We start from the raw sequence: 21,666 nt of genomic DNA, 5'->3' as shown, positions 1-21,666 counted from the left end.
ACACACATTCAAATCTACTTCAGAATGGTTAAAGAAGAATAAAATCAAGGTTCTGGAATGGCCCAGTCAAAGTGCTGATCTAAATCCGATTGAAAATCTTTGGTATGAGTTGAAGAAGGCTGGGCACAAGAGAAGTCCTCGAAATTTGAATGTACTGGAACAATTTTGCATTGACGAATGCTCAAAAATCACTGAAGAATCATGCCAAAAGTTCTTTGACTAATCATTTAACAAAAAAAGGTTATTTGCTAAAGGTGCCTCAACTAGCTATTAATTTAATTTTCCTTGTCAGGGTTGGAATACTTTTGAATTAACATTTTTTGAGTTTTGCAAAAAAAATGCTGAAATAAATAATTGTAGACATTTATTCTTGTAACTTTTTTCTCATCCACAAAAGAAAAACTTGGAATAGTAAGCAGTAGCCAGTGAATATGTGAGTGATTAGTATTTTGTAAAGTAGTAGGCTAAAGGGAGGGATTTTTAATCTGTTTTGATTTATTCCTTGGCTTCACCAGGATGAGCTGTATTTATTTTAAGAGTATGTTGTGGAAATTGTGTGTATGCAAAACTAACGTCAGGTTTTCCAACTAAATATCTTTTAAAAAAATAAAATAGTAATCATAAAGCCTGGTGGAAGAAGACATCTGGTCTCGATCCTAAACTAAAAAGATAAGGTACAGCATGTGGTTGCTGTATTTACTTTTTTACACTACAAGTTTTTAAAGTTTATTAATTTACCACAACCTAAGCAAACCCCAACCCCAACCCCAAACTTCTGATCCCAATACCGGAGTTATTTATTTACCTTTGTTGGTATGTGTGACAGAGCACGAATGACGATTGCTGTTAGATCTCCCACCAGATCTGAAGGGGCTGCTAGAAAAAGGGTGCAGAGTACCCTGGACTAAAAGGCATGACACTTTGTGTGGAAGTCGGCTGGCTAGAAAAGGAACTGAGCTACGGTACCCAAACTCAATGACCCGAATGGGAAACGGCATGTCATCCACGGATTGGAGAGGCGGATGCGCTCGTTAACCAAGGGGTCATGAGGGAGGGTATAAAATAGGGGCGTAGCAAAGTAATCTGCTCCTTTGTAAATGGTTGGAGTTAACCTAAAAGGAGTGAAGGTATTGCTGAAAACCTTGAGTGTTTGTTTTGTGTTTGTAAAGTGTCGGCTGTAACTGTTGTTTGTCTTTTGACTAAACCTTTGTCTTTTCAGTAACACGATCCGGAGCTGGAGTACAAGCCAGCATTAACTCGGACATCACTTTTCACTACAGTATTTCAAGCAGTACTGTAATCACCACTAGCACTTAAATTTATTCACTGTCTTGTGTTTGTGTTTCGTTGTTAGTGTGGGTGTGTATAAAACCTGCACTTTTGGTTGCGGGTCAAACCCGTGGATTACAGTTATGAGTGATACACGCCTTTGTATCACTCCAGCATTTATTATTTACAGGTGTTTGCCTTAGGGCTCTGGACATTGTTATTATTATCAATAAACACCCCTGCACCTGAAAGTAATTGTCTGTCTGTTTTGTACCTGCTCTGCACTGCACTCACCTGTATCCAGTCACTTTGCCACAGTACGAAATAATGATTTTAGTCCACTGAAAGAGTTAACGAGCGCCCATGGCATCAGATGTCACTAATTAGTGTCATCCTGGCCGTGCTGTTCTGTTACTCAGTAATAACAGATCATTTGACCTCATTAGAAAACCAGGGAGGAGCCGGGTTCGATTGCTGTACAACAAACCCTAAAGGCAGTGTGTGGAAACACAGTTCTCCTAGGCTCTAACACTGGTGCAAACAGACAGATTTTCAAAGTGACATGGTACCAAAGAGTGCAGTCTTAAACATCGTCTAGAAATGAAATTGAGTGAAACGTCAACTATAGGAAACTGGATCAGAAATAAAGTCACAATAAAAGTTATACTTTAAACGTCTTATTCAGAACAAAAATGAAACACCACCAGCAATATCACTGACCATTCAGTCAGTGGTTTAACAAGCTGTAACACTGAATGAAAGTGAATACAGATGTTAGTCGTTTAGAGTTGAAACGTTTAAACGTTTTTCAATTTTATGGAGAGATATGTTTTATTGTAATAAGAATTATGCTTTTGTTTTCCAGCTAATTCAATTTGAAAGATTTTTTAAAGTTTCCTTTAGATTTAAAAAAAAAAAATTCTAATATGAAAAACCTATGTTCGTCTCAGCACTATTTGAAGGTGTACTTTTTCCCCAAGATTTTTTTTTTTCCAGCAATTCAACATAAACTAAATATAGACACATGTTCAAAGAGTTATTGTTTTCTTGTAAAAAAAATTATAACACAAATATCCTCAGCAAATAATCATGAGCAAATCTTTTGCACCCTTTCAGTTGTGTTTGGAATATAAACCAAGGATTTGGGGTTTTCTGTAACATAAGCATATCTTTCAGAAAAAAATGACCGGCTTCATCTTGTCAATATGTCATGCATGTGGCCTGGGCATGATCATTATTAATCAAGCACAGTGTAGAGGATCCCAACGATTCAGCATCAACAACATGGTAACCCATTCCATACCCCCCTACTCTGTGTGAAAAAAGCGTGGAGTTTATTTACACCTTATTGCCAGCTAAGTGTTCACTGATCCTCGTTTCTGTGCTGCACTTGAAGTAATGGTTTAGGTTCACTTTGTCAACCCCTTTTAAGATTTTAAAGACCCACCCCCCCCCCCCCCTGTAGCATTTTCCTTTAATCCCAGGGCTCATTAAAGGCCTTGCAATTCCTGCTGCCAGTCTATCAGCAGTGGATCTCATAGGCGATGTGCGTGTCAAATAGCAGGCTCTGGTTAATGAAGAGTGCCTCCTCGCCCCTCTCCCCTTCCTCCTCACTCTTCTCCCCTAGTCCCGGCACCACAGTCTGTGTGGCCTGATCCTGCAGCTGCTCTGGAGTGAGCTCTCCTTGCTGCCCGCTGTAGCTGCCCATGAAGACGGGCTTGCTGCGGTTGAGCACGTACATCTCGTGGCCCCGCTCGTCGCGGTACTCCTCCAGCTGGGCAAACGTGGTGGGCCCGTCCGAGTAGTCGTTGACGTAGAGGATGCTCTCCTCCTTCGGTCCCTTCTTGCGGTGGCGGTGCCGGCTGTAGATCATGGCGATGAGGAGCAGGGCGGTGAGGGCCAGCATGGAGATGCCAATGGCGATGGTGGTCTGGGTGGCCATGCTGAGGGCATTGAAGTCCATGCTGTCCAAGTCGTAGAGAGGCTCCTGGCTGATGTCTACCGGCATGTAGGGACGCTGGCTGGAGGAGGAGAGGTTGACCGACAGGTGAAAGGTCACCCTGGCCACGCCGCCTGGGTTCCAGGCCTCGCATTCGTAGCGGCCTACGTGTGCCATGGTCACGTTGCTCAGGAAGAGCATCCCGCTGCCCTTGTCCGGGTCAAAGCGGTCCCTTCGGACTCCCTTGCTGGGCTCCACGGTTCCACCTCTTCCTTCTTCTTCGGAGACTTTGGGGGACGCCTTGGTCTGAGACACTTTCCTCCACGTGACCAGTGGCTGGGGGTAGCCAGAGGCCTGGCAAGACACGCGCAGGTTCTCCCCCAGCCGCACGGTCAGGTGTTTGGGCTCCAGTTGCACCACAGGGGGGATGCAGACCAGGCTGTTCCCTGGCACCTCCACTAGGCTCTGGTGAGAGAGGCGAGGTGGCTCGGCGCACACAAGCCTTCGCTCGGCAGAGCTTAGGAGGCGCTGCCCCTCCTCGTTGATCCAGCTCCGCAGCCAGTGCAGTGCGCAGTCACAACGCCACGGGTTATCTGCACGCACACACAGTGAGAAAGAGGGGAGAGTCAACACTGTCACTGCACTACGCAGTCACTAATTACTGAATTAATTGTGCAACTTTCACAGGTATTTTTCTACTTTTGTAAAAAAAAAGAAACAAGCCCACGCAACACACACAAGGAATGGCTTGTTTCAAAAAGTAAGCCATGAGGAAGGAAGTCACAATTTTCTTATAAGAAGACATGTCAACAACAGTACAAATTAGCAGCACCTACATTTTATCTTTGCCGAGAGTGTAAATCAGTGATAAAGCATTCAAAATGTTTAAACCACAACACATTCTATACACTTTTTACATAACAGACCCTGACTGTATTTTGTGAAGGAGGCGCCCCCTACCTGTGACACGCAGGACCTGCAGGCTGGCGAGTGGGCGCAGCGAGGCCTGGCTCAGGGTACGCAGGTTGTTGCGACTCAGGTCCAGCAGTGCCAGGGAGGAGAGGCCGGCCAGCGCCTGCTCTCCCAGAAGCTCCACACTGTTCTCCTGCAAGTGCAGCTCCTGCAGCCTCTGATGGAAGGACAGATAGAAAAGACATGTGACAGAGAGAGAGACTCAAGCAGCGGGTAGACAGACAGACAGACACATGTGAGAGAGAGACTCAAACACGGGGGCAGACAGACAGAGAGACACATGTGAGAGACTCAAACAGAGGGGCAGACAAACAGACAGACAGACACATGTGAGAAAGACTCAAACAGAGGGGCAGACAGACAGACATGTGAGAGAGAGACTCAGACATGGCAGACAGACACATGTGAGAGAAAAACTCAAACAGAGGGGCAGACAGACAGACAGACAGACAGACACATGTGAGAGAGACTCAAACAGAGGGGCAGACAGACACTTGAGAGTAAGTCAAAACATAGAGGCACCTGCTCTTACAAAAGTTTACCATGGTAAAACCACAGTGAAGTGTAATAAGAATGGTAAATCCATTGTAAAGCCCAGCTTGGTAAAGCAAATCAAAGACAAATATTCCGACCTTTAAGTTCATTTTCTTGATATGAAAACAACTAGAGACAAACACACATCTAAAAGTTGTTTTGTTTCTCACTTTTGTATTAGACTGAAGAGCAGCTCCTGCATTCAGGTGAAAGCAACTCACATCATCATTTTTTATTTAAAACCCCATAATTTAGTACTATAGGATAGTCATAAAAAGGTACAGTAAAAAAATAAGAACATGTCATTTGACGCTACGTACTCTTATGTATAGTGACAGCCTCCTTGAAAGACTTCCATATTGCAATAACACATTTTCAACCCCATTCACCTCCATAGTCTCCACAGAATCCCCACTGAACTTTACACCACACCACACTGACACGCCTCCCCACCTTGCTTTAGACAACCTGCTCCCCCACACACCCCCTCCCCTCCTCTCTAGTAAGCCAGCTCGCCTCTGACCTGCAGGCCGTGGAAGGTGAAGTCGTGCAGCCGTGTGATCTGGTTCCCTGCCAGGTAGAGGATGCGCAGGTGCTCCAGACCCTGGAAGACGTTGCCGCTCACCAGGTGGATGCGGTTCCCATTCAGGGCCAGCTCGAGCAGCTGCTGCTGGCTGTGGAAGGCGCCGGGCTCCAGCGCTGAGATGCTGTTGTTCTGCAGGTACAGGTAGTGGAGCTGGCTCAGGCGAGACAGGTCCTGCTGACGGATCTGACCGATGGAGTTATCCTGCAGGAAGATGGTCTGCAGACACAGCAAGGGACGCTTACAATGTTTGTAGTATTTCTAAATGGAACACTGTTAAGTTTTTCCATAGTTATGGATAATATTATAGTTAACTGAACTGGGCCGTCGGTAGTACACTTTACATAATTTGACCCTAAACTGCGTGCTTTTTGTACCTTTAGCTTGTATATGTCTCCGTCTCCTGGTCAATAGTGGAAGCACACTCACACAGCATCCTATTACATTCAATCAATCACTCAATCTCTATTTTATATAGTGCCTTTCACAGTGGTCCACCATCAAAAAAAACAAAAAAAAAATCCATAATACTTCAAATACAGAGAAATGCATAATACAAGATATACAGTAAAAAAAAAAAACTATGCATAATACAATACAATGAATAATTCATAGTGCATGATATAGTAGCATAATACAATAAATAGTAGCAACAACAACACAAGCTTAAAGAGCATGGGAGGCAAGAGAGAACAGGAGGGTCTTGAGAGCTGATTTAAAGCGAGCGACGGTGGGAGCATCACGCACCAAAGCTGGGAGAGAGTTCCAAAGAGTCTGAGACATGAAGCTAAACGAGCGTTCTCCAGGTGTGGTGCACTTTTGCTTGGGGATAACAAGCAGCCCAGAGTCTGAGGACCTGAGCTTGCGGGCAGGGACATAGCGCGTCAGCAGGTTGAGGAGGTACTCGGGACCTGTGTGATGAAGGGCATTGTAGGTGAGCAGGAGAGTTTTGAAAATAATCCTGAACTTTACAGGTAGCCAGTGCAGCTGGGCAAGATTGGGGGTGATGTGATCACCCTTTTTGCACCTGGTAAGGATCCTGGCAGCAGCATTCTGAACTAGCTGCAGTCGGTTTATGGTGCGTGTTGGGAGACCACCATATAGAGAGTTGCAGTAGTCGAGTCGGGACGAAACAAATGCATGCAACCCGCATCCGGGTTGGAAACGTAGGGACGGACTTTGGAGATGTTTCTAAGATGGGAGAAGGAAGATCGAGTGGGGGAAGGCAGCGTAGCGCTTCGACGAAACAAGTTCCACATGACAGTGCATTCAACCGCATCCGGTTGGAAAGTAGGTGCCGTCCCCTTTCGGACTTTGGAGAGTGTCTAAAAGATAGGGTAACAAGGACGAGATTTGACCACGGAGGAGATGTGGACATGAAAAATGCGGTGATGGTCCACGTTACTGAAAAAAGAAGTACTCCACAGGCTTCGTACTGTAGGGAACGTCAGCAGCATACCTAGAGGTTGAAGGTGTCAGGGCTGTAAGACAGTGCCCCTGCAGCGCAGAATACCAGGACCACAAGTACTGGTGGTCTATCACTGACGTTTTTGGCACACCCAGCCTAGATAGACGACGTTGGGCCAACTTTGCAGAATCAAGCGTCTGCTTGGGGGATTGCGGTTAGGTGGTGTCTCCACTTCCAGAACAATAGTGATTTCGCTGCACGTGCCATACTGTGTGTTTTTTTGGGGGTGGGGGGGGGGCCATAGACCACGGAGGAGATGTGGACATCAAAGGAGAGGTTACTGTCAAGAAGTACACCAAGGCTTCGTACTGTAGGGGAAGGCAGCAGCAGATAGTTTGAGGTTCAGGGCTGCTACAGTGCCTTGCAAAAGTATTCAGACCCTTCCTATGGTGTTCCATTTTTTTGCACACCAGCTTAGTGCAATTTGTGCCCATTCTTGGCAGATTTGCTCAAGGCAGGTTTCGCTGCCGGAGGACCTCTGCTCTTGGGGATCGCTTATGGACAGCAGCCTTTTCAAGTCTCCCTGCTGTCCTACCAAAGGCCGAACCTAGTCTCTTGCAAGGAGGAGATTCTCAATAGGATTCAAGTCAGGACTTTGACTGGGCCACTCAAGGACATTCACTTGCTTATTCTTAAGCCACTCCAGTGTAGCTTTGGCCTTGTGCTTTGGATCATTGTCCTGATGAAAGGTGAATTTTTGCCCCAGTTTTAAGTCTTTAGCAGATTGAAACAGGTTTTCCTCTAGTATTTGCCTATACTTTGCTCCATCCATTTTTTTCCTTCAATCCTAACAAGCTTTCCAGTCCCTGCTGAGGAGAAGCATCCCCATGATGCTGCCACCTCCATGCTTGACTGTAGGGATGGTGTTGACTGGGAGATGTGCTGTGTTGGGTCTGCGCCAAACGTAACGCTTGGCATTTAGACCAAAAAGTTCCAATTTGGTATCGTCTGACCATAACACCTTTTGCCACATTTTTGCAGGATCACTCAGGTGCTTTGTTGCAAACTCCATGCAGGCTTTGAGGTGGCTTATTTTTAGTAATGGCTTTCTTCTTGCCACCCTGCCAAACAGGGACAGGTTGAGGGTGTGCATAATTGAAGGAGCAAGATCAGAAGCACAGAGATGGACAAGGTTAGTCGGTCAGGGGTCCAGGGGCATGTGGCAATAGTTGATTTCAACAGTAAGCCGGAAACATCAGAAATGGAGAGGAGAGGGCAGGAGGGGCAACCAGAGGAGAGTCAATGTGGTCAAGTAGGTGGACTGGGAGAGCGTACAATGATGTTGTCAGTTTTGTTCCGAAAGAGGCGAAATCATGACAGGTACAAGAGGATGAACGGGTGGCTAGATGTATTTGGTCAATAGTCTTAAAGAGAACATTGGGTTTACCGTGCCCCATGGTTATGTCTTCAGAGAAGTACTTTACCCTGGCAGCTGCGAGCGCATGCCTGTAGCTATCAAGATGGTCGGTCCGGATCTCTGTGAACCGTTAGTCCAGATGACCTCCACTTGCACTCAAGCTTGTGGCAGGCAGACTTAGGCAATCGAAGTTCAAGGGTGTACCATGGGAAGCTTACCTGAGTGGTCGGAGGGACATCAGCTGGGATCTCTCTCAGCCCAATCGAGCCGCACTCCACCGTCAGGCTATAGCACCGGCACCCGGCCGGACAGCCCAGGGTCCTAACAAATTGGAGGGCAAGAACACAGAGGAGCACCCACAGACCCATCGCTGCTACACAGGGAGGCTGCACAGAGACAGAGAGAGGGGAGAACCGTGAGGACCCAGGGCATAAGAACAAGATGTGGCCCTGCAACACGACCTGCTTTTGGGGAAGGCTCTGGGCCAGTCTGGCTTGATGATGTCAAGTGCCTGGGAAACAATTCAGCTCTGTGGGAGTGTCCTGCAGCAAAACGGGGACAGCAGAATTGCAGACACACATGCAGGGACTGTGTAAATTAAACATTTTTCAGTTTGATACTAACCATTCAGAGACTGTGTAAGGGACCCAACCTGCTATTTATATGAACATAAGAAAATTTGGCCCATCCTAGTAGCTGGTTCACCTCAACATTTTGTCGAGTTTTAAAGGTTCCAAGTGATTCAGCACCAACAACATGGCTAGGTAACCCATTCCATACCTTCACCACTCCCCTCTGTACTAAATATATCTCCACTTAATTTCAGCCCTGTTTAATCTGGTCCTGGTTTCTGTGCTGCTCCAAAAGTTTTGGCTAAACTTTGCCAACTTCTTTTAAGATTTTAAAAACGTTTTCATTTTAAAGGCATGTTTGAATCAAGGCCACAAATGGAAGATAGGCTAATCTTTAGTGCTCTGCTCACATACAAATGTGAATGGCTTGGCAATAATACGTGTGTGGCTCTTACTGTCCCTTATCTGATGCTGGCTACTATCTAACAAGTTCTTTATAGTGAGTGGCGATTGAAGCCCACAAACTCCTCTCTCCAATTCCTTTTTTCTGACCGCTAGACCACACTGCCTTCCCATACCAAGAGACTGTGTAATAAGACTGGGCTGGGCAGCTGAGAGACCTCCCGTTTCCCCTGTACCATCTGTACAGCCAGCACTGATCTTGATCTGATCTCTGAGCTTTCATTAGGGAGAGGGAGAATTTGATGGATCTCCTCCCAGAGGCTGGCGAGTTCTGCCTTCAGCAATAAGACCTGTACGTGATTCTCGCCTACAGATTCTACAGATTCTCGCCTACAGAGCTTTCTCTTTAGTTAAATGTTAAGATGTTAGAGAGAGAGAGAGAGAGAGAGAGAGAGAGAAAGAGAGAGAGACTCACTTCCTGCAAGTCCCCCATACCTCTGAGAACTGCCTTTTCCAGAGCCCAGATTCCTTGTACACAATAAGGAGACTCAGTCAGTTTGTAGGGAGTCAGTAGTCATTGTGTACAGGATTTTACTGCAGCCCTGGTGTCAGAGGCCATTGTCTCTGCTCAACCTTCACCGGGAGAGTGGGAGGAACTTTTACACAACAGATCAGAGATAATGAGTGGTTAGAGCCGAACTCCATCCAGCAACACAAGAAAGCACTTGAGATTTTAAAAACAGCTGACAAAAGGCAGTGTCACAGCGTTTTGATTTGCTTGGTTTCGGTGCTCGGCCTTGCATTTCAAAGCATTCGGTACTGCCTCAACGCTGACTGATAGGCAAGGAAGAAGTTATTCTGCCAATCCCCTTCCCAGCAAGGCCAGAAATGAGGTGGCTGCAAACTGAAAAGCCCGACACAGACTCTAAAGGGAGGTACATTTAAATATACCTTGCTTGAATTCTACTTGCAGGTGCCTTTGCTTTAAGAATGGCATGAATGTGGGAGTCACCTCCTTTATCCAATGACAGCTTGACTTTGGTAATGGTTGCAAGGATTTTCCTCTCAATCAAAATAATAATATGTTGCAGGTGTGTTTAGAGTTCCCTGACCGAAACTTCGCATAGCTTTACATTCTTCCGTTACCCGCTTCTCTCACCCATCTGTACTGTCCCAGGATGGCCTTTGTTCTGGATCTCAGTCTCTGTTCTGGTGTACCTCTGGCTAAGTAGCAATTTGACACCCTAGCAGGGGAACCTGCTATCTAGTTTGTTGTGCTGGGGTAGTGAGGAATTAATTGCCTGTTTTATCCACCTCACACAGCTTACTTAATAAATAACTTGCAAATAAATATTATTCGTTTTGCATTCACATACCTAAGATCTTAAGAAGAATTATAAATGAAAACAGGTCAAGTCGATCAAGAAGTATGCAACATAGGCCTAACAGGGAAGTTGCACTGTTTTTCTGAGCCTGCACTCAGGGAAGCAGATTGCACTGTGCTGTTACTCAGCAATCGTTCCCAATTAATGCTCTGACTGTCAGAACTCAAGTGCATCTGTGGCAAAACAACCCATTAAATTAGGTATGGCATCGTCTACATATTATTCTACCCAAGCATAAAGACCTATTTGTTCTCATTCATGGCAGGGCAAGGGTCCAGAACAGCCAGTGGAGAAGACATGCTTGTTAACCCTCACAGTGCCAAAATACACAACCAGCCCTATTCATATAAGCACTGTTTTAAGGACTGTTTTGTTTTGAGGGTAAACAGTGCTTTGAAAAATGAGAACAGGCTAATAAACCCCATCTCTAAAACTGTCGAAAAAGGTTTTATGGACTGCAAACTTAATTTGGCTAATCAAAATGGGCTTTATAAAACAATCCTTAACAAAAGCATTCATTAAAACTGTCCTGCAAGGCATGTCTAGGGGTGTTCCTCGACACAAAATCATATTTGAATAAACTTTTATTGAGTATTAAAATGGCACCCTGCACCCCACCTCAATCAATAAACAAACACGGTTGCTTATATACAGAACGAGCTAACCATGTTCACAGCTCCTTCACACTACAGGCTGAAATGCCTAACAGTGTAAATCATGCCTGCCCATCTGTGTTTGTACAGCATTTTTCAGCTGCCAGGGACTCGCTTCACCGCCTTTATGACATGAACAGCAATTGCATTATTCCAGCGGGCACGCGTCCATGAATTCCAAGAGTGCCAGTCTGTCAACAGCACTGTCCAATTTGAAAATGTCTTTCCGGACTCAACGGCACAAACTCATCTCATGTAAAGAGGTTTGTGGGGCTGCTTGCTTGACCCCTAAACAGCACTCTTTGTCGTTTTCTAATGCTTTTCCAATTTCCATTTACCTTAGCTGACCATGGCTTGCCATTTCTCTCTGGGTTTTACAATGCTTACCAATGCTTTACAGTGCTTACACTGTGCTATGTTACCAGGGGTTAAAATAAACACTATTGGGGACTTCTCATATGTGAATCTGTTTGTTCCTTATTGAGATCAATATAATATTAATGAGGTAGAATAACACAGAACTACGTGATTAGTTAAGGCTTAAAACTCAGCTCCGTCTTGCACATCTCTAAACTGTGCTGTGCAGGGGTTGCTAGGTAATCAGGGATTTTATCCAGATACTACAGTAGTGTCTTGTGTGGTTATTATGTGATGTCATGACTGCAGCTCGTTTTGGGAACATTTTAAAAGGTTCATTTTTATAGAAAACATATTCAAATATAATTCAAATGAAAATATCGATGTTCTCTTACTGTGTCATGAGGATTGTTCCTTTTCTTTTAACAATTTGTGCTTTGCATTTGCACGCACTCACTATGCTATGAAGTCTGGGCCGCATGCGGACCTGAAAACCTGTGGACCACTTATTTAAATCCCTGTGTGTTACACAAGAAATGTTACAAGGGTAGAATCCTTTTTAGGGATGCTAGATTCTGTTTAACTGCCTGAACATTTAAACTTGAGGATGAGACATGTTCTTAAAGTTTGAGTTTAAGTGTTTTTTTATGACAGACTCGTCAGACTCGTGGACAAATGAGTGCAACACTGATGTGTACTTGAAAAATAACCGCTGCAGAAACACTACAGATGACATGCATATCTAGTTTAGGACGTTTAGGAAAAATGATAAACTTTTTAACACTGAAAATATTTAAGCTTTTCCACGCTCCAATTGCACATGAAAGCTTATAGTCTCCCTTGTAAAGATCAAGCCTCTTGCATGCAGACCGCTCCAAATCTTTAACCAACATGAACAGGCTGGCCTCTCTCCTCCCCCAGATTGTGAGGCTGTATCAGTTTCTCCACCTCCAAGTTCAGGATGGTGTGTCCCAGTGCCCCCCCCCCCCCCCCCCCCCACCCCAACCAGGTCAGTCTAGTCATCTCTGCCCCTGTTCTCCTCAGACACCCAGTCTGTTCAAACTAATCATCTCATTCTCTCCTCTGCAGAAACAGGCGCTGCACGTGTAGCCATGGGTACACTGCTTTAATGTCTCCCGACTGCCACAGGAATGCCTTGTTATTGCTTTTGTAGACCTGGCAAACAGCACAAAAAAAAAATGTAATCACAGTAATCTAGTTTATGTTATTCTACAACTGGAAAAAAAATTTAAGTAATGCAATTGTGAGTGGTATAATGATATATATATATACTATATATAGATGAATATATATATATATATATATATATATATATATATATATATATATATATATATATATATATATATATATATATATATATAACATTATTGCTTTTTTGAGTACTCAGATGTGTAATATGCTGTTTGATTTTTTTTTTTCGTGCAATCGTGCATTCGACTATACTGACCCATCCCTAATATATATCAATAGAACCAACTTCCCGCTAACAACCTTCCATTCATAATTGCAATCTCGTTTTAAATCTTGCAAGAGGCATCTCCAATAGAAATGTAGGAATGTGCTGTCACTCAGGGGTGGGTGGGTTTAAAGTATTCAGAACAAATCAATGATAGATATAAGTCAGGAAGGAGGGACATTGCCCAGCTATGCTGGGAAATTATTTGTAGTAGGTTTTATTTTTTAATGGGAAAGGGGTAAAGTCAACGTGAATTGATTAACCATTTCCACTGTTTCTTCCCGTGTTTATTGGCTAGCCACCGGTTAAATTTTTTTGGTATCGGATGTGTTTTGTCATTTTTTATTGGTTAAAACTAAAAACCAGAAGCCCTAGGTATAAATCTCAATGGGGTGTGTGCTTCCCATGCCATGGAAGGTGATTTGACCCAAGGCAAAGCCAAGGGCCTTTAACCACCCAGGCGTGCGTATATTTCACAGGAACTGCATTTTGCTATGCTTTTACTATAGGAAACTTTTATAGGGGCTGGTCTAAGATTCTATAATGAGTAAGGGCAGCTTTAAGTAAATGTACTAGTTCACAGGACCTCACGGAAAACACTTCACCCGGGATGTAATTTAATGGTATTTACTAAACAAAAAATAAAAACAAAAACAAAAATCAAACATTATTGGTTTGATGAAACTGCAATGCGAGTATCAATGACTCATTATACCTAAAGTAACATGATTCAGAGGTTGTAGCCAAAAGCAGCATATAGATGTGATTTATAGTTGGTATTAATAGTTGATAGTGATTAAAATTTCTCAGCCACGTTATACACAGACAACCAAGCAACCCATTCCTAGAATTCCTGATCATGATTCACATTGTCGTGTGACTTCAGTATATTGTTACAGTACCTGCTCCCCATCACAGAACACTGAACTACCCCATCTCATGGTGACCAGTGCGCCATTCACTGACTATCTTCCTTGAGAAATGTTTTAAATGTTTCTATTAAACTGTGAGTAGAATTTGCATGAAATATTCAGTGCCTTTTGTGCAGCATAGGGCTCAGTTTTTGCATCTATAGCTGTAATGGGTTCTAAGTAACTGGAGCTGGAATTAATTAAATTAAATCCAATAATGTTAAGAGGAGCAGGATTGGATGGGAAGGGGAAGGGTTACAGACCTAGAGGGACCTGGTTTTAATGATCATGCACAAGCAGTGTTCAAGCTGTAAATGTATCCGCACTGGTAATGAAAACTTTTCTGTATGGGGGCGGACCCCTTTTTAAAGTACCATTAGGCCTATCTCCCACTACAATAGTTAAATACCACTTTTTGTACCACAAAGTCCAGGATAAACCCAGAATTTAAGCAGGTGTTATTTGTACAGTATATTGTGTGGAAGTATTACAAGGCCTGTCTCTCTCCACAACAGTGACGTCATTTTCCCCCTGTACATTTAATACGTATGTTGTTGTATAGAAGAGAAGTTTCCAGAATTTCCTGGGGACCCCAGCTTGAGAACTACTGCTGTAGATGGCACTGTTTTCTTGCTTGTTCAGTGGTTCTCAATGGCTAACGATTGCTACAGATAGATGCCACAACCACAACCTTCAGAGCTAAGACTGCCAGTCAACCGTGGCAAGCATCTCTTTCCTAAGAAAAGAGAGTCTAGAGATCAGCTTTCACTGCACATTTTCAACACCAGTCTCTCTGAAGGGACCCCTCCAGGATAATTAAACACTGTGTCAACTCATCACGCTGAACCAACGATGTGTTGGCAGCTCATGGAGGCTCTAAAGGTAAACCCTGTTAACAGTGTTATGACAGGCATTTCTGTATTTTTGCACATAGATGAATAGTACCTACTGTACACACGGATGTATTTTACTGTGGAATAACCCAAGCTTTAGAATCCATTCTCTCAGTTCTCGCTTGCATCTGCATCATTTTTACTGGTCTCCCTTATAAGGAAAACTGACCAAAGCTTTAAAATCCATTGTCTTACATATTGTTTACATTGATAACATTATCGCTGGTGCTCTTTAAAGGAGAGCTGATCACAGCTTTACAATCCATTTTGTGACATCTTGTTAACATTCTTAACATTACCACTGGACCCTTCTGTGGTGCTGAAGACCTTTAAGCTTTTGCTTTTTAAAAGTTTAAGCTGCTGGTTTAAACTTCTCCTGCCAACATATCAGCTCCTGTGCTGTAACATGATCAGACAATTAGCATGACCCTGACCTACAGCCTTTAAATATTTTTAGAACAGGGTCTCCCCCTCCGCCCCCTGTGTTATTTTGCAGCTCTCCATATTCTTGGTGTGGTGTTCAGAAGTGGAGAACGGGAGAGTGTGAGGAGAAACTAAAAATAATATATAGGAACAGTGAAGGCGATCGCCCAGCCTGACCTATATTTGTATTATTTGTGTTCATTACTTTGTTTCGTTTAAATATTTACTTTGTGCTCTATGAGCAGTGTTTTTGTTAAACTCGTATTTATTTTTTAAAAAACAGTGCACAGCGCGACTTTGAACTGCAGTTACGTTGTCTTCGTTTTTTTCCTGTATTCTGGCCTGACGTCACCACTCAACCATTTCCTGTCACAGACACCCTCTCAGATTTTGGGTAACCCCTTGACCCCATGCCTCTCCCTGCAGTTTGTGGGCTGGTGTTGGATGTATCAATGCAAAAATAAAATATGACACCCTGGCCTTTGCCACCTTGTTAGCGAGGCGATTAATCCTGCAGAACTGGAAACAGACGGCCCCACCCTCACATATCCACTGGAATCGGGAAATTATATACTTTATTAAGTTAGAAATGAAATACACTGTTTGGGTATCTGTGGAGAAATTTTACACAACATGGCAAGCATTTTTATAATATTTTGACAGTCTTCAGATCCCCTCTGTGCCCTGACTACTAATAGTAATGATGTCTTACTCTCACTTAATGCAAAGCAAATGAAGCCTCCTGAGCCTTCTCTGTCTGGAATGGTAGCAGGTGACCTTCCTCCCTTATTTCTTTTAACTGCTAATTTATCTTCATCTATTTCTTTTAATTTATTAAGTTCCTTCTTTCTTTCTGTCTTTCTTTGTCTTTGTTGGGAGGGAGGGAGGTCTGTTGAACAATAACAACAAAACTTCAAATAAGTGTTACTGTGTAAAATATGCATAGCATATTAATACACATAGCAGACCAGGGTAAACTAGGGTGAATGCACAGTATAACCATGGGAAAACTGCACAAAATACTGGTACACTGTTATAAGGGACAATAGTGTAGATAACAGGCATTTCACAGCAGGCAGCTGTACTGGGTCACCCTGGAGCTAGTGGTAGCTCCAATGGGTCCCCCTCTCACTCCAGAACATTACTCCACTGCAGGGTTGGGATGTCATATGTACCTGTAAAGGGCCACTTTGTAAAACAGTGGCAGACCAATGCAGCACACTGTGTCAGGCCGAAGCTCTACTGCAGTGCAATCATCTCAATCACTCAGGTCTCTGGGATGTTCTGCCTAGGTGACCAATATGATTAAAAACCTATCAAACATTACACAAGCTAACAAAGAACAATAACAAAGCAGTCCTGGGGGTGCAATCAAAAGAGAACAGTGTATACGATCAAATGGGTTGTAAACACGGAGTGTCACTAAGATGCCCAATATATGAAATAGTTCATTTGGACTGGACGCCTCCTGCAATGGCGCTTTACTGCTAGAATCACAGAATACAGCAGTGTGCCATCCATATAGACGCTGTGCCAAATTGTGTGGTCTACCACTGACTAGGACAGGGGTTAAAACAATGCAACAGTGGAAAGGTTAATTTTTAATGGAAGGAATACAGCTGTGTACCAAACATGAAGACAATAACAGACACATGTACTGTCTCCATCTCTTTTAATGTAGTACAGAAAACAGGACCAGAGGACACAGCTGGAAATGAAGTGGAGATAGACTAAGGACATAAACTGTTGTTCATACATTTTCTTAGGTCACAGGTAATTTAGCATGCAGGGTATATACTGTATAACCCTGAAAATGAAGTCACTACCTCAAATGGTTTCTGAGATAAGAGGCTGAGATAAAAACTGGCACAAATGTTTGGCGCCAATGATCAAAAGTGACCGAGAGGATCACAGAATACAGCTGTGTGCTAAGTATGAAGTCAGTAGGTGATAGGTTTTTATCATCTGGAAACCAAAACATCACATGACCCAAATACTGTAGGTCACAGGTCAAAGCGAAGGATTCTGTTAAGATTTTGCTCCAGAAGTTGCCATAACACTGAAAATATGAAGTTGCCGGCTTAAATAGTTTATGATCCAGCAGCCGAATTGTAAATTCACATGGTAGAATGAACTGGCCTTTCAGCCTGCTAACCTCACAGCTCAAAGAACATCTTACCATTCAACCAAAGAGCAAGCTCTGTAATTGAGAGGGAAATACGGTCCAGTGATGACGTCAGTATTATTAACTCATCAGCCGCTAGGATGAGAATCGTTCCATTTTCCACCCTGTTTTGCAATTACTGTACTAGGCAGCTATATCCATCATACACCTTTATCAAGGTCTTTATTCCAAAGCGCTATTTAAAAACAACTGAAAAAGTAAAATGATACCTTTGTTTTGTTTTTTTTGTTTTTTTTAATCGGACCAATGAATATTTAATTTAACTTTCCAAGTTGCTTGTTAGTAGTTTTGTAAAATAACAGTTTTAAAACCTTTGGTCTCCACATAGTATTTGTATATGTGAAACAAAGGTGTGATTAACTGGGGATATGTCACATTTACTAACACTGTAAAGATACATAGGTATAAACAGCATGGTCTTGTTTGAATCTATACTGCAATGCTACTTCAATGGTGTTCAGAAAACTAGATGGTCTGTACAGTAATGCATTTTCCCCAAATATTTATTTTTGTATTTGTATTGTATTTCAGTATTTGGTACTATCCTCTGGTACCAATACAGATTAATTACTCATTACTGTGAATTCGTTAACTGACAGTTCTTTATTGCAGATTTATTCCCACACACTGATTTTGGAAGCCATTCGACTTCACATCACTCACAGTAACAATCAATCACGCTTAGGGAGCGACGGCAAACTCCTTGTCGCGTTTCAGAACGGGAGACTTCTCAGGCTTTCTCAACCGGGCTCACCTGTATCGGTCACGTTTAGCACCTGAGCGGTGCGGTTATTGTTTCATTTCAACCCCCTACCTATTTCAAAGCAGCCCCTGTGGCTGAATAGCAGGGCAAGAAGAGATGAGGGGGCCGATATGGCTTGCGGTTTTCTGTTAATCTATTGTAAAGCGACAATATCATCATTCCGGGATACGTGATCGACGAAAGTGCATAGGCGCTACATTTACCCCCAAAAACGCGCAGCAGTGTTCACGGTTTACAAATTATTGATGACAAGACTCAAACACTCGATTCGATCTATTATTATTATTATTATTATTATTATTATTATTATATTTAACTGTTATGTCAGTGGGCTTCCTCAAGTATAACGCAAATATGTCAGAGATATCTTACCTGACAGAGGTATCAGCACGTTCTTCGAAGCTGGGTCTCCAACAGCATCCAGTTTACGACGTTCTGTTAAAAAATAAACAAATCCGAGCGTCAGACCTCGCCCCGACCAATCGGTGCACGACTCATTGGTTTAAAGCAGTAAACAAGTCAACGAGAGGGCGAATATTTTTGAGCAGCATAAAATGTTTTTCGTTGACTGCCCTTGCATGTATTATCCTGTCACAAAGCTTCGACTTCTTGTGTTGAGCCAGCGCCTGTGTGACAGCACACCACAGCTCCTGGTTGTGCTCGGATGCTCCCAATTCGATTGTCTCAATTATAATATATATGCTCATAACAGTTTCGGGTGAAGCGCGTCTGTGTTTCCCTTGTCCTAGACAGGCACCCAGCGTTTCTCTCACGTCCCCGCTGTGCTTTCTACTTTCACCACAATCCCATCATTCGTTGAAACTGAATCAATACTGAGCACGTCACTGTCAATTCTGTATGTTTTTCTTGTTCTTTTTTTTAGTCTGCACCGCATTTGTTTGCAGACGATATGTCACGGAATATATTTTTATATATTCCGCTCTTTCTTACACGCGATTGGTGACTGGGAAAATGCATCATCGCACATCTGGGCCAATCACCTAACCCGGCCGCTTTTATATTTAATTTGTTTTCCCTTTTAAGTGTTTACAAATATCCTTTCATCTCTGTAGGATTCAATCAACCAGCTAACCCAAGGCAATTTGTAGTTGCTGTGAACTCTCGCTCTAAACTAGTATCTATCTATCTATCTATCTATCTATCTATCTATCTATCTATCTATCTATCTATCTATCTATCTATCGAAGTTAATGTTTTGTGTTAAAATAAATCATTGTTGAATCGAATACAATGTAATAGATTTGCATGTATGCATAGGTACACACCAATTCATACTTGATAATACCCAGATTACGCTTGCATACTACTCTATTCAGAATTCCTGTTCATGTACAATGAGAGTATGCTATAATGTTCGGAATTGATTTTTTTTACAACATGTTTACAGTAAGTCCTGTATTACACTGTTGGAAAGCAAACCATATTGCAGTGAGCTCAGCAAGCAAAAAAAAAAAAAAAAAAAAATGAACACGTTGCTCTCTGAACAGTTTGTGACAGTAGCATGCTTTCACACATTCTCTATAACAAGTGTGTACCGCTATACTCTTCACAGTATGAATCCACACTGTTTTGTTTGGCAAGAATACAAAGTTAACCATATTATTGTGCCATCTTTTACCTGTATTTGTCAGGAACAACATACAAATGATTACACCGATGCCATGCAAACATGACATGAGATGCGTTGTATGCACGATTTAGCCAAATGGGTAATTTCCGTCGCTAGTCTCCAGGCAAGCATCGATGGTAAATAAATACAGTTCATACCTTCAACATAACCCTATTACACACTAATTTCTACCAGATTAAACATTAAAGATACAAGTTATCCACTAAAATACTCTTAAAACCAGCTACTGTGAAATGCACGAAACAGAGCACACACCAATGCATAAAGTGCCTACACCACACACATTACACAAAGCATACCGTAGAGTTGCGTGGAAATGAAGGCAGACTCTCCCAGGTTTTTCAGGATTCTCGAATGCAGTGGTTTATTAAGACGGGACTCTAACAGGTAAAGCAAGCTGCTTTATCAGCCAGTGGTACAGCTACAGCTGCTCAGACTGTGCCAAATAATACAAGAAAATACAAGCAAGAGCTAGCACGCACGGCTTCCCGCTCTCGATCGCTTATTTTATCCCATGATTTGTGACAACAAAGTTGCAACCAGGTCTCGAGCTTCTGATTGGTGTATATATATATATATATATATATATATATATATATATATATATATATATATATATATATATATATATATATATATATATATATATATATTAGCTCAAAGAGCCAGCTGCCCAACGTTTCGATATGTTGTACATATCTTTGGCAATGGAATGTGAAACAAACAATGTGACTGGTCGAACGAGGTTCCAGCTGTCCCTATATTGGATGGATATGGATAGTTGGAACCTTGTCACATATTAAAAATTGCTGCGCTGCCTCACAGAATTTAAAGAATCTGACTGTAGCTATCTTGCTTTTACAGTTATAGATGTACAGCTGTAACTATGAAACTGAGTGACCAATTACCTACAAAAAATCCCAAAGTAGTAAGAGAAATGCTGATTTGGATGAAGAACAATTAAATGAACTGGAAGATAGCAAAAAGGCTTTTTTCTTAGTATTTCTCATGTACAATCACTCACATTGAGACTTGTCATAAGTAAAGGGGAGGGGGTGGGTTGTATGATTTACATATACTGGATGGGTTTATCCAGACCTTGCTTTCATGTGAAGGAGCATATCTGAAGCGGAAAGAGACTCTCCCACCCCCACCCTCAGCTGCTGCTGGAAATGACTTTAATCTGGGATGACATCGGATGTCTGGAATTCTTTAGGGGGGTCAGATAACTATTGTTTCAGAAGAGAAAATTTGTCTGACCCAATTTTTTTCCCCTTTAATAGGTTGTCGTTGCATTGATTGCGATGGATCCAAGAGAGCAAAGCCATTCAGAGTCATTCCTCATTGCATTTACAAGGATGCAGCCCTACCTATCAATTCAAATAAAATGGCATGTTTAGGAAAAAATCTTGCTAAAATAAACAAAGAACCCCTGCCCCCAAGTAGATGCAAACTTGTTTTAGTTTGTAAAATATTTGTAAAGTGCCCTGGGATATTTTTACATGAAGGCCGTTATATACATGAAATTGTTTTTAAGGCTGCCTATTCCAATTATCCCTGTTTGTTTCTATAAGTAGGATTAAGCTCTGCTCCACTTTTCTGTTGTTAATCTCAGCTGTTATGATGTTATTTGGCCCGTGGCAGTGGCTTTTGTAAATTATATATAAAAAAAAAATTCTCAACCAGCTGCACCGTACTGCCTCATAACCAGAAGGGGAATTCAGTACATGCTTTGAGCACACAAGTATTGGTTCATGATCCGTTACTGAAAATGCTTTCTGCAATACATCTGTCAAACATAAACAGCTTCTTTGTGAAAGCTTGTAGTTCACAAACCTTTTCAGTGCCAGTGTGTTTTATTAAACAGTT

At 42.5% G+C, this 21,666-nt stretch overlaps 1 protein-coding gene across 1 annotated transcript; it reads right to left on the bottom strand.

The window, feature by feature from the left end:
* Positions 1 to 1,548: 1,548 nt before the first annotated feature.
* LOC121314259 (leucine-rich repeat-containing protein 24-like) lies at positions 1,549 to 20,280 on the bottom strand. Its single transcript, XM_041247315.1, has 6 exons — positions 20,097 to 20,280; positions 18,519 to 18,581; positions 8,341 to 8,508; positions 5,238 to 5,516; positions 4,169 to 4,337; positions 1,549 to 3,801 (listed from the first exon to the last, which is right to left on the bottom strand). The coding sequence occupies exons 3-6, from the start codon at positions 8,488 to 8,490 to the stop codon at positions 2,792 to 2,794; spliced, it is 1,608 nt and encodes a 535-aa protein (XP_041103249.1). The 5' UTR covers positions 8,491 to 8,508; positions 18,519 to 18,581; positions 20,097 to 20,280; the 3' UTR covers positions 1,549 to 2,791.
* Positions 20,281 to 21,666: the final 1,386 nt, after the last annotated feature.

This window comes from Polyodon spathula, chromosome 4, assembly GCF_017654505.1.
Source record: "Polyodon spathula isolate WHYD16114869_AA chromosome 4, ASM1765450v1, whole genome shotgun sequence".
Taxonomy (NCBI): Eukaryota; Metazoa; Chordata; class Actinopteri; order Acipenseriformes; family Polyodontidae; genus Polyodon; species Polyodon spathula.
This window is presented reverse-complemented; position numbering and strand designations above follow the sequence as displayed.

Coding starts and splice junctions, on each gene's coding strand:
- LOC121314259 (XM_041247315.1), bottom strand. CDS start 8,490: ATGGGTCTGTGGGTGCTCCTCTGTGTTCTTGCCCTCCAATTTGTTAGG. Junction 4,338..5,237: donor TCACCTTCCACGGCCTGCAG/GTCAGAGGCGAG, acceptor TCCTTCCATCAG/AGGCTGCAGGAGCTGCACTT. Junction 3,802..4,168: donor GCAGGTCCTGCGTGTCACAG/GTAGGGGGCGCC, acceptor GTGTGCGTGCAG/ATAACCCGTGGCGTTGTGAC.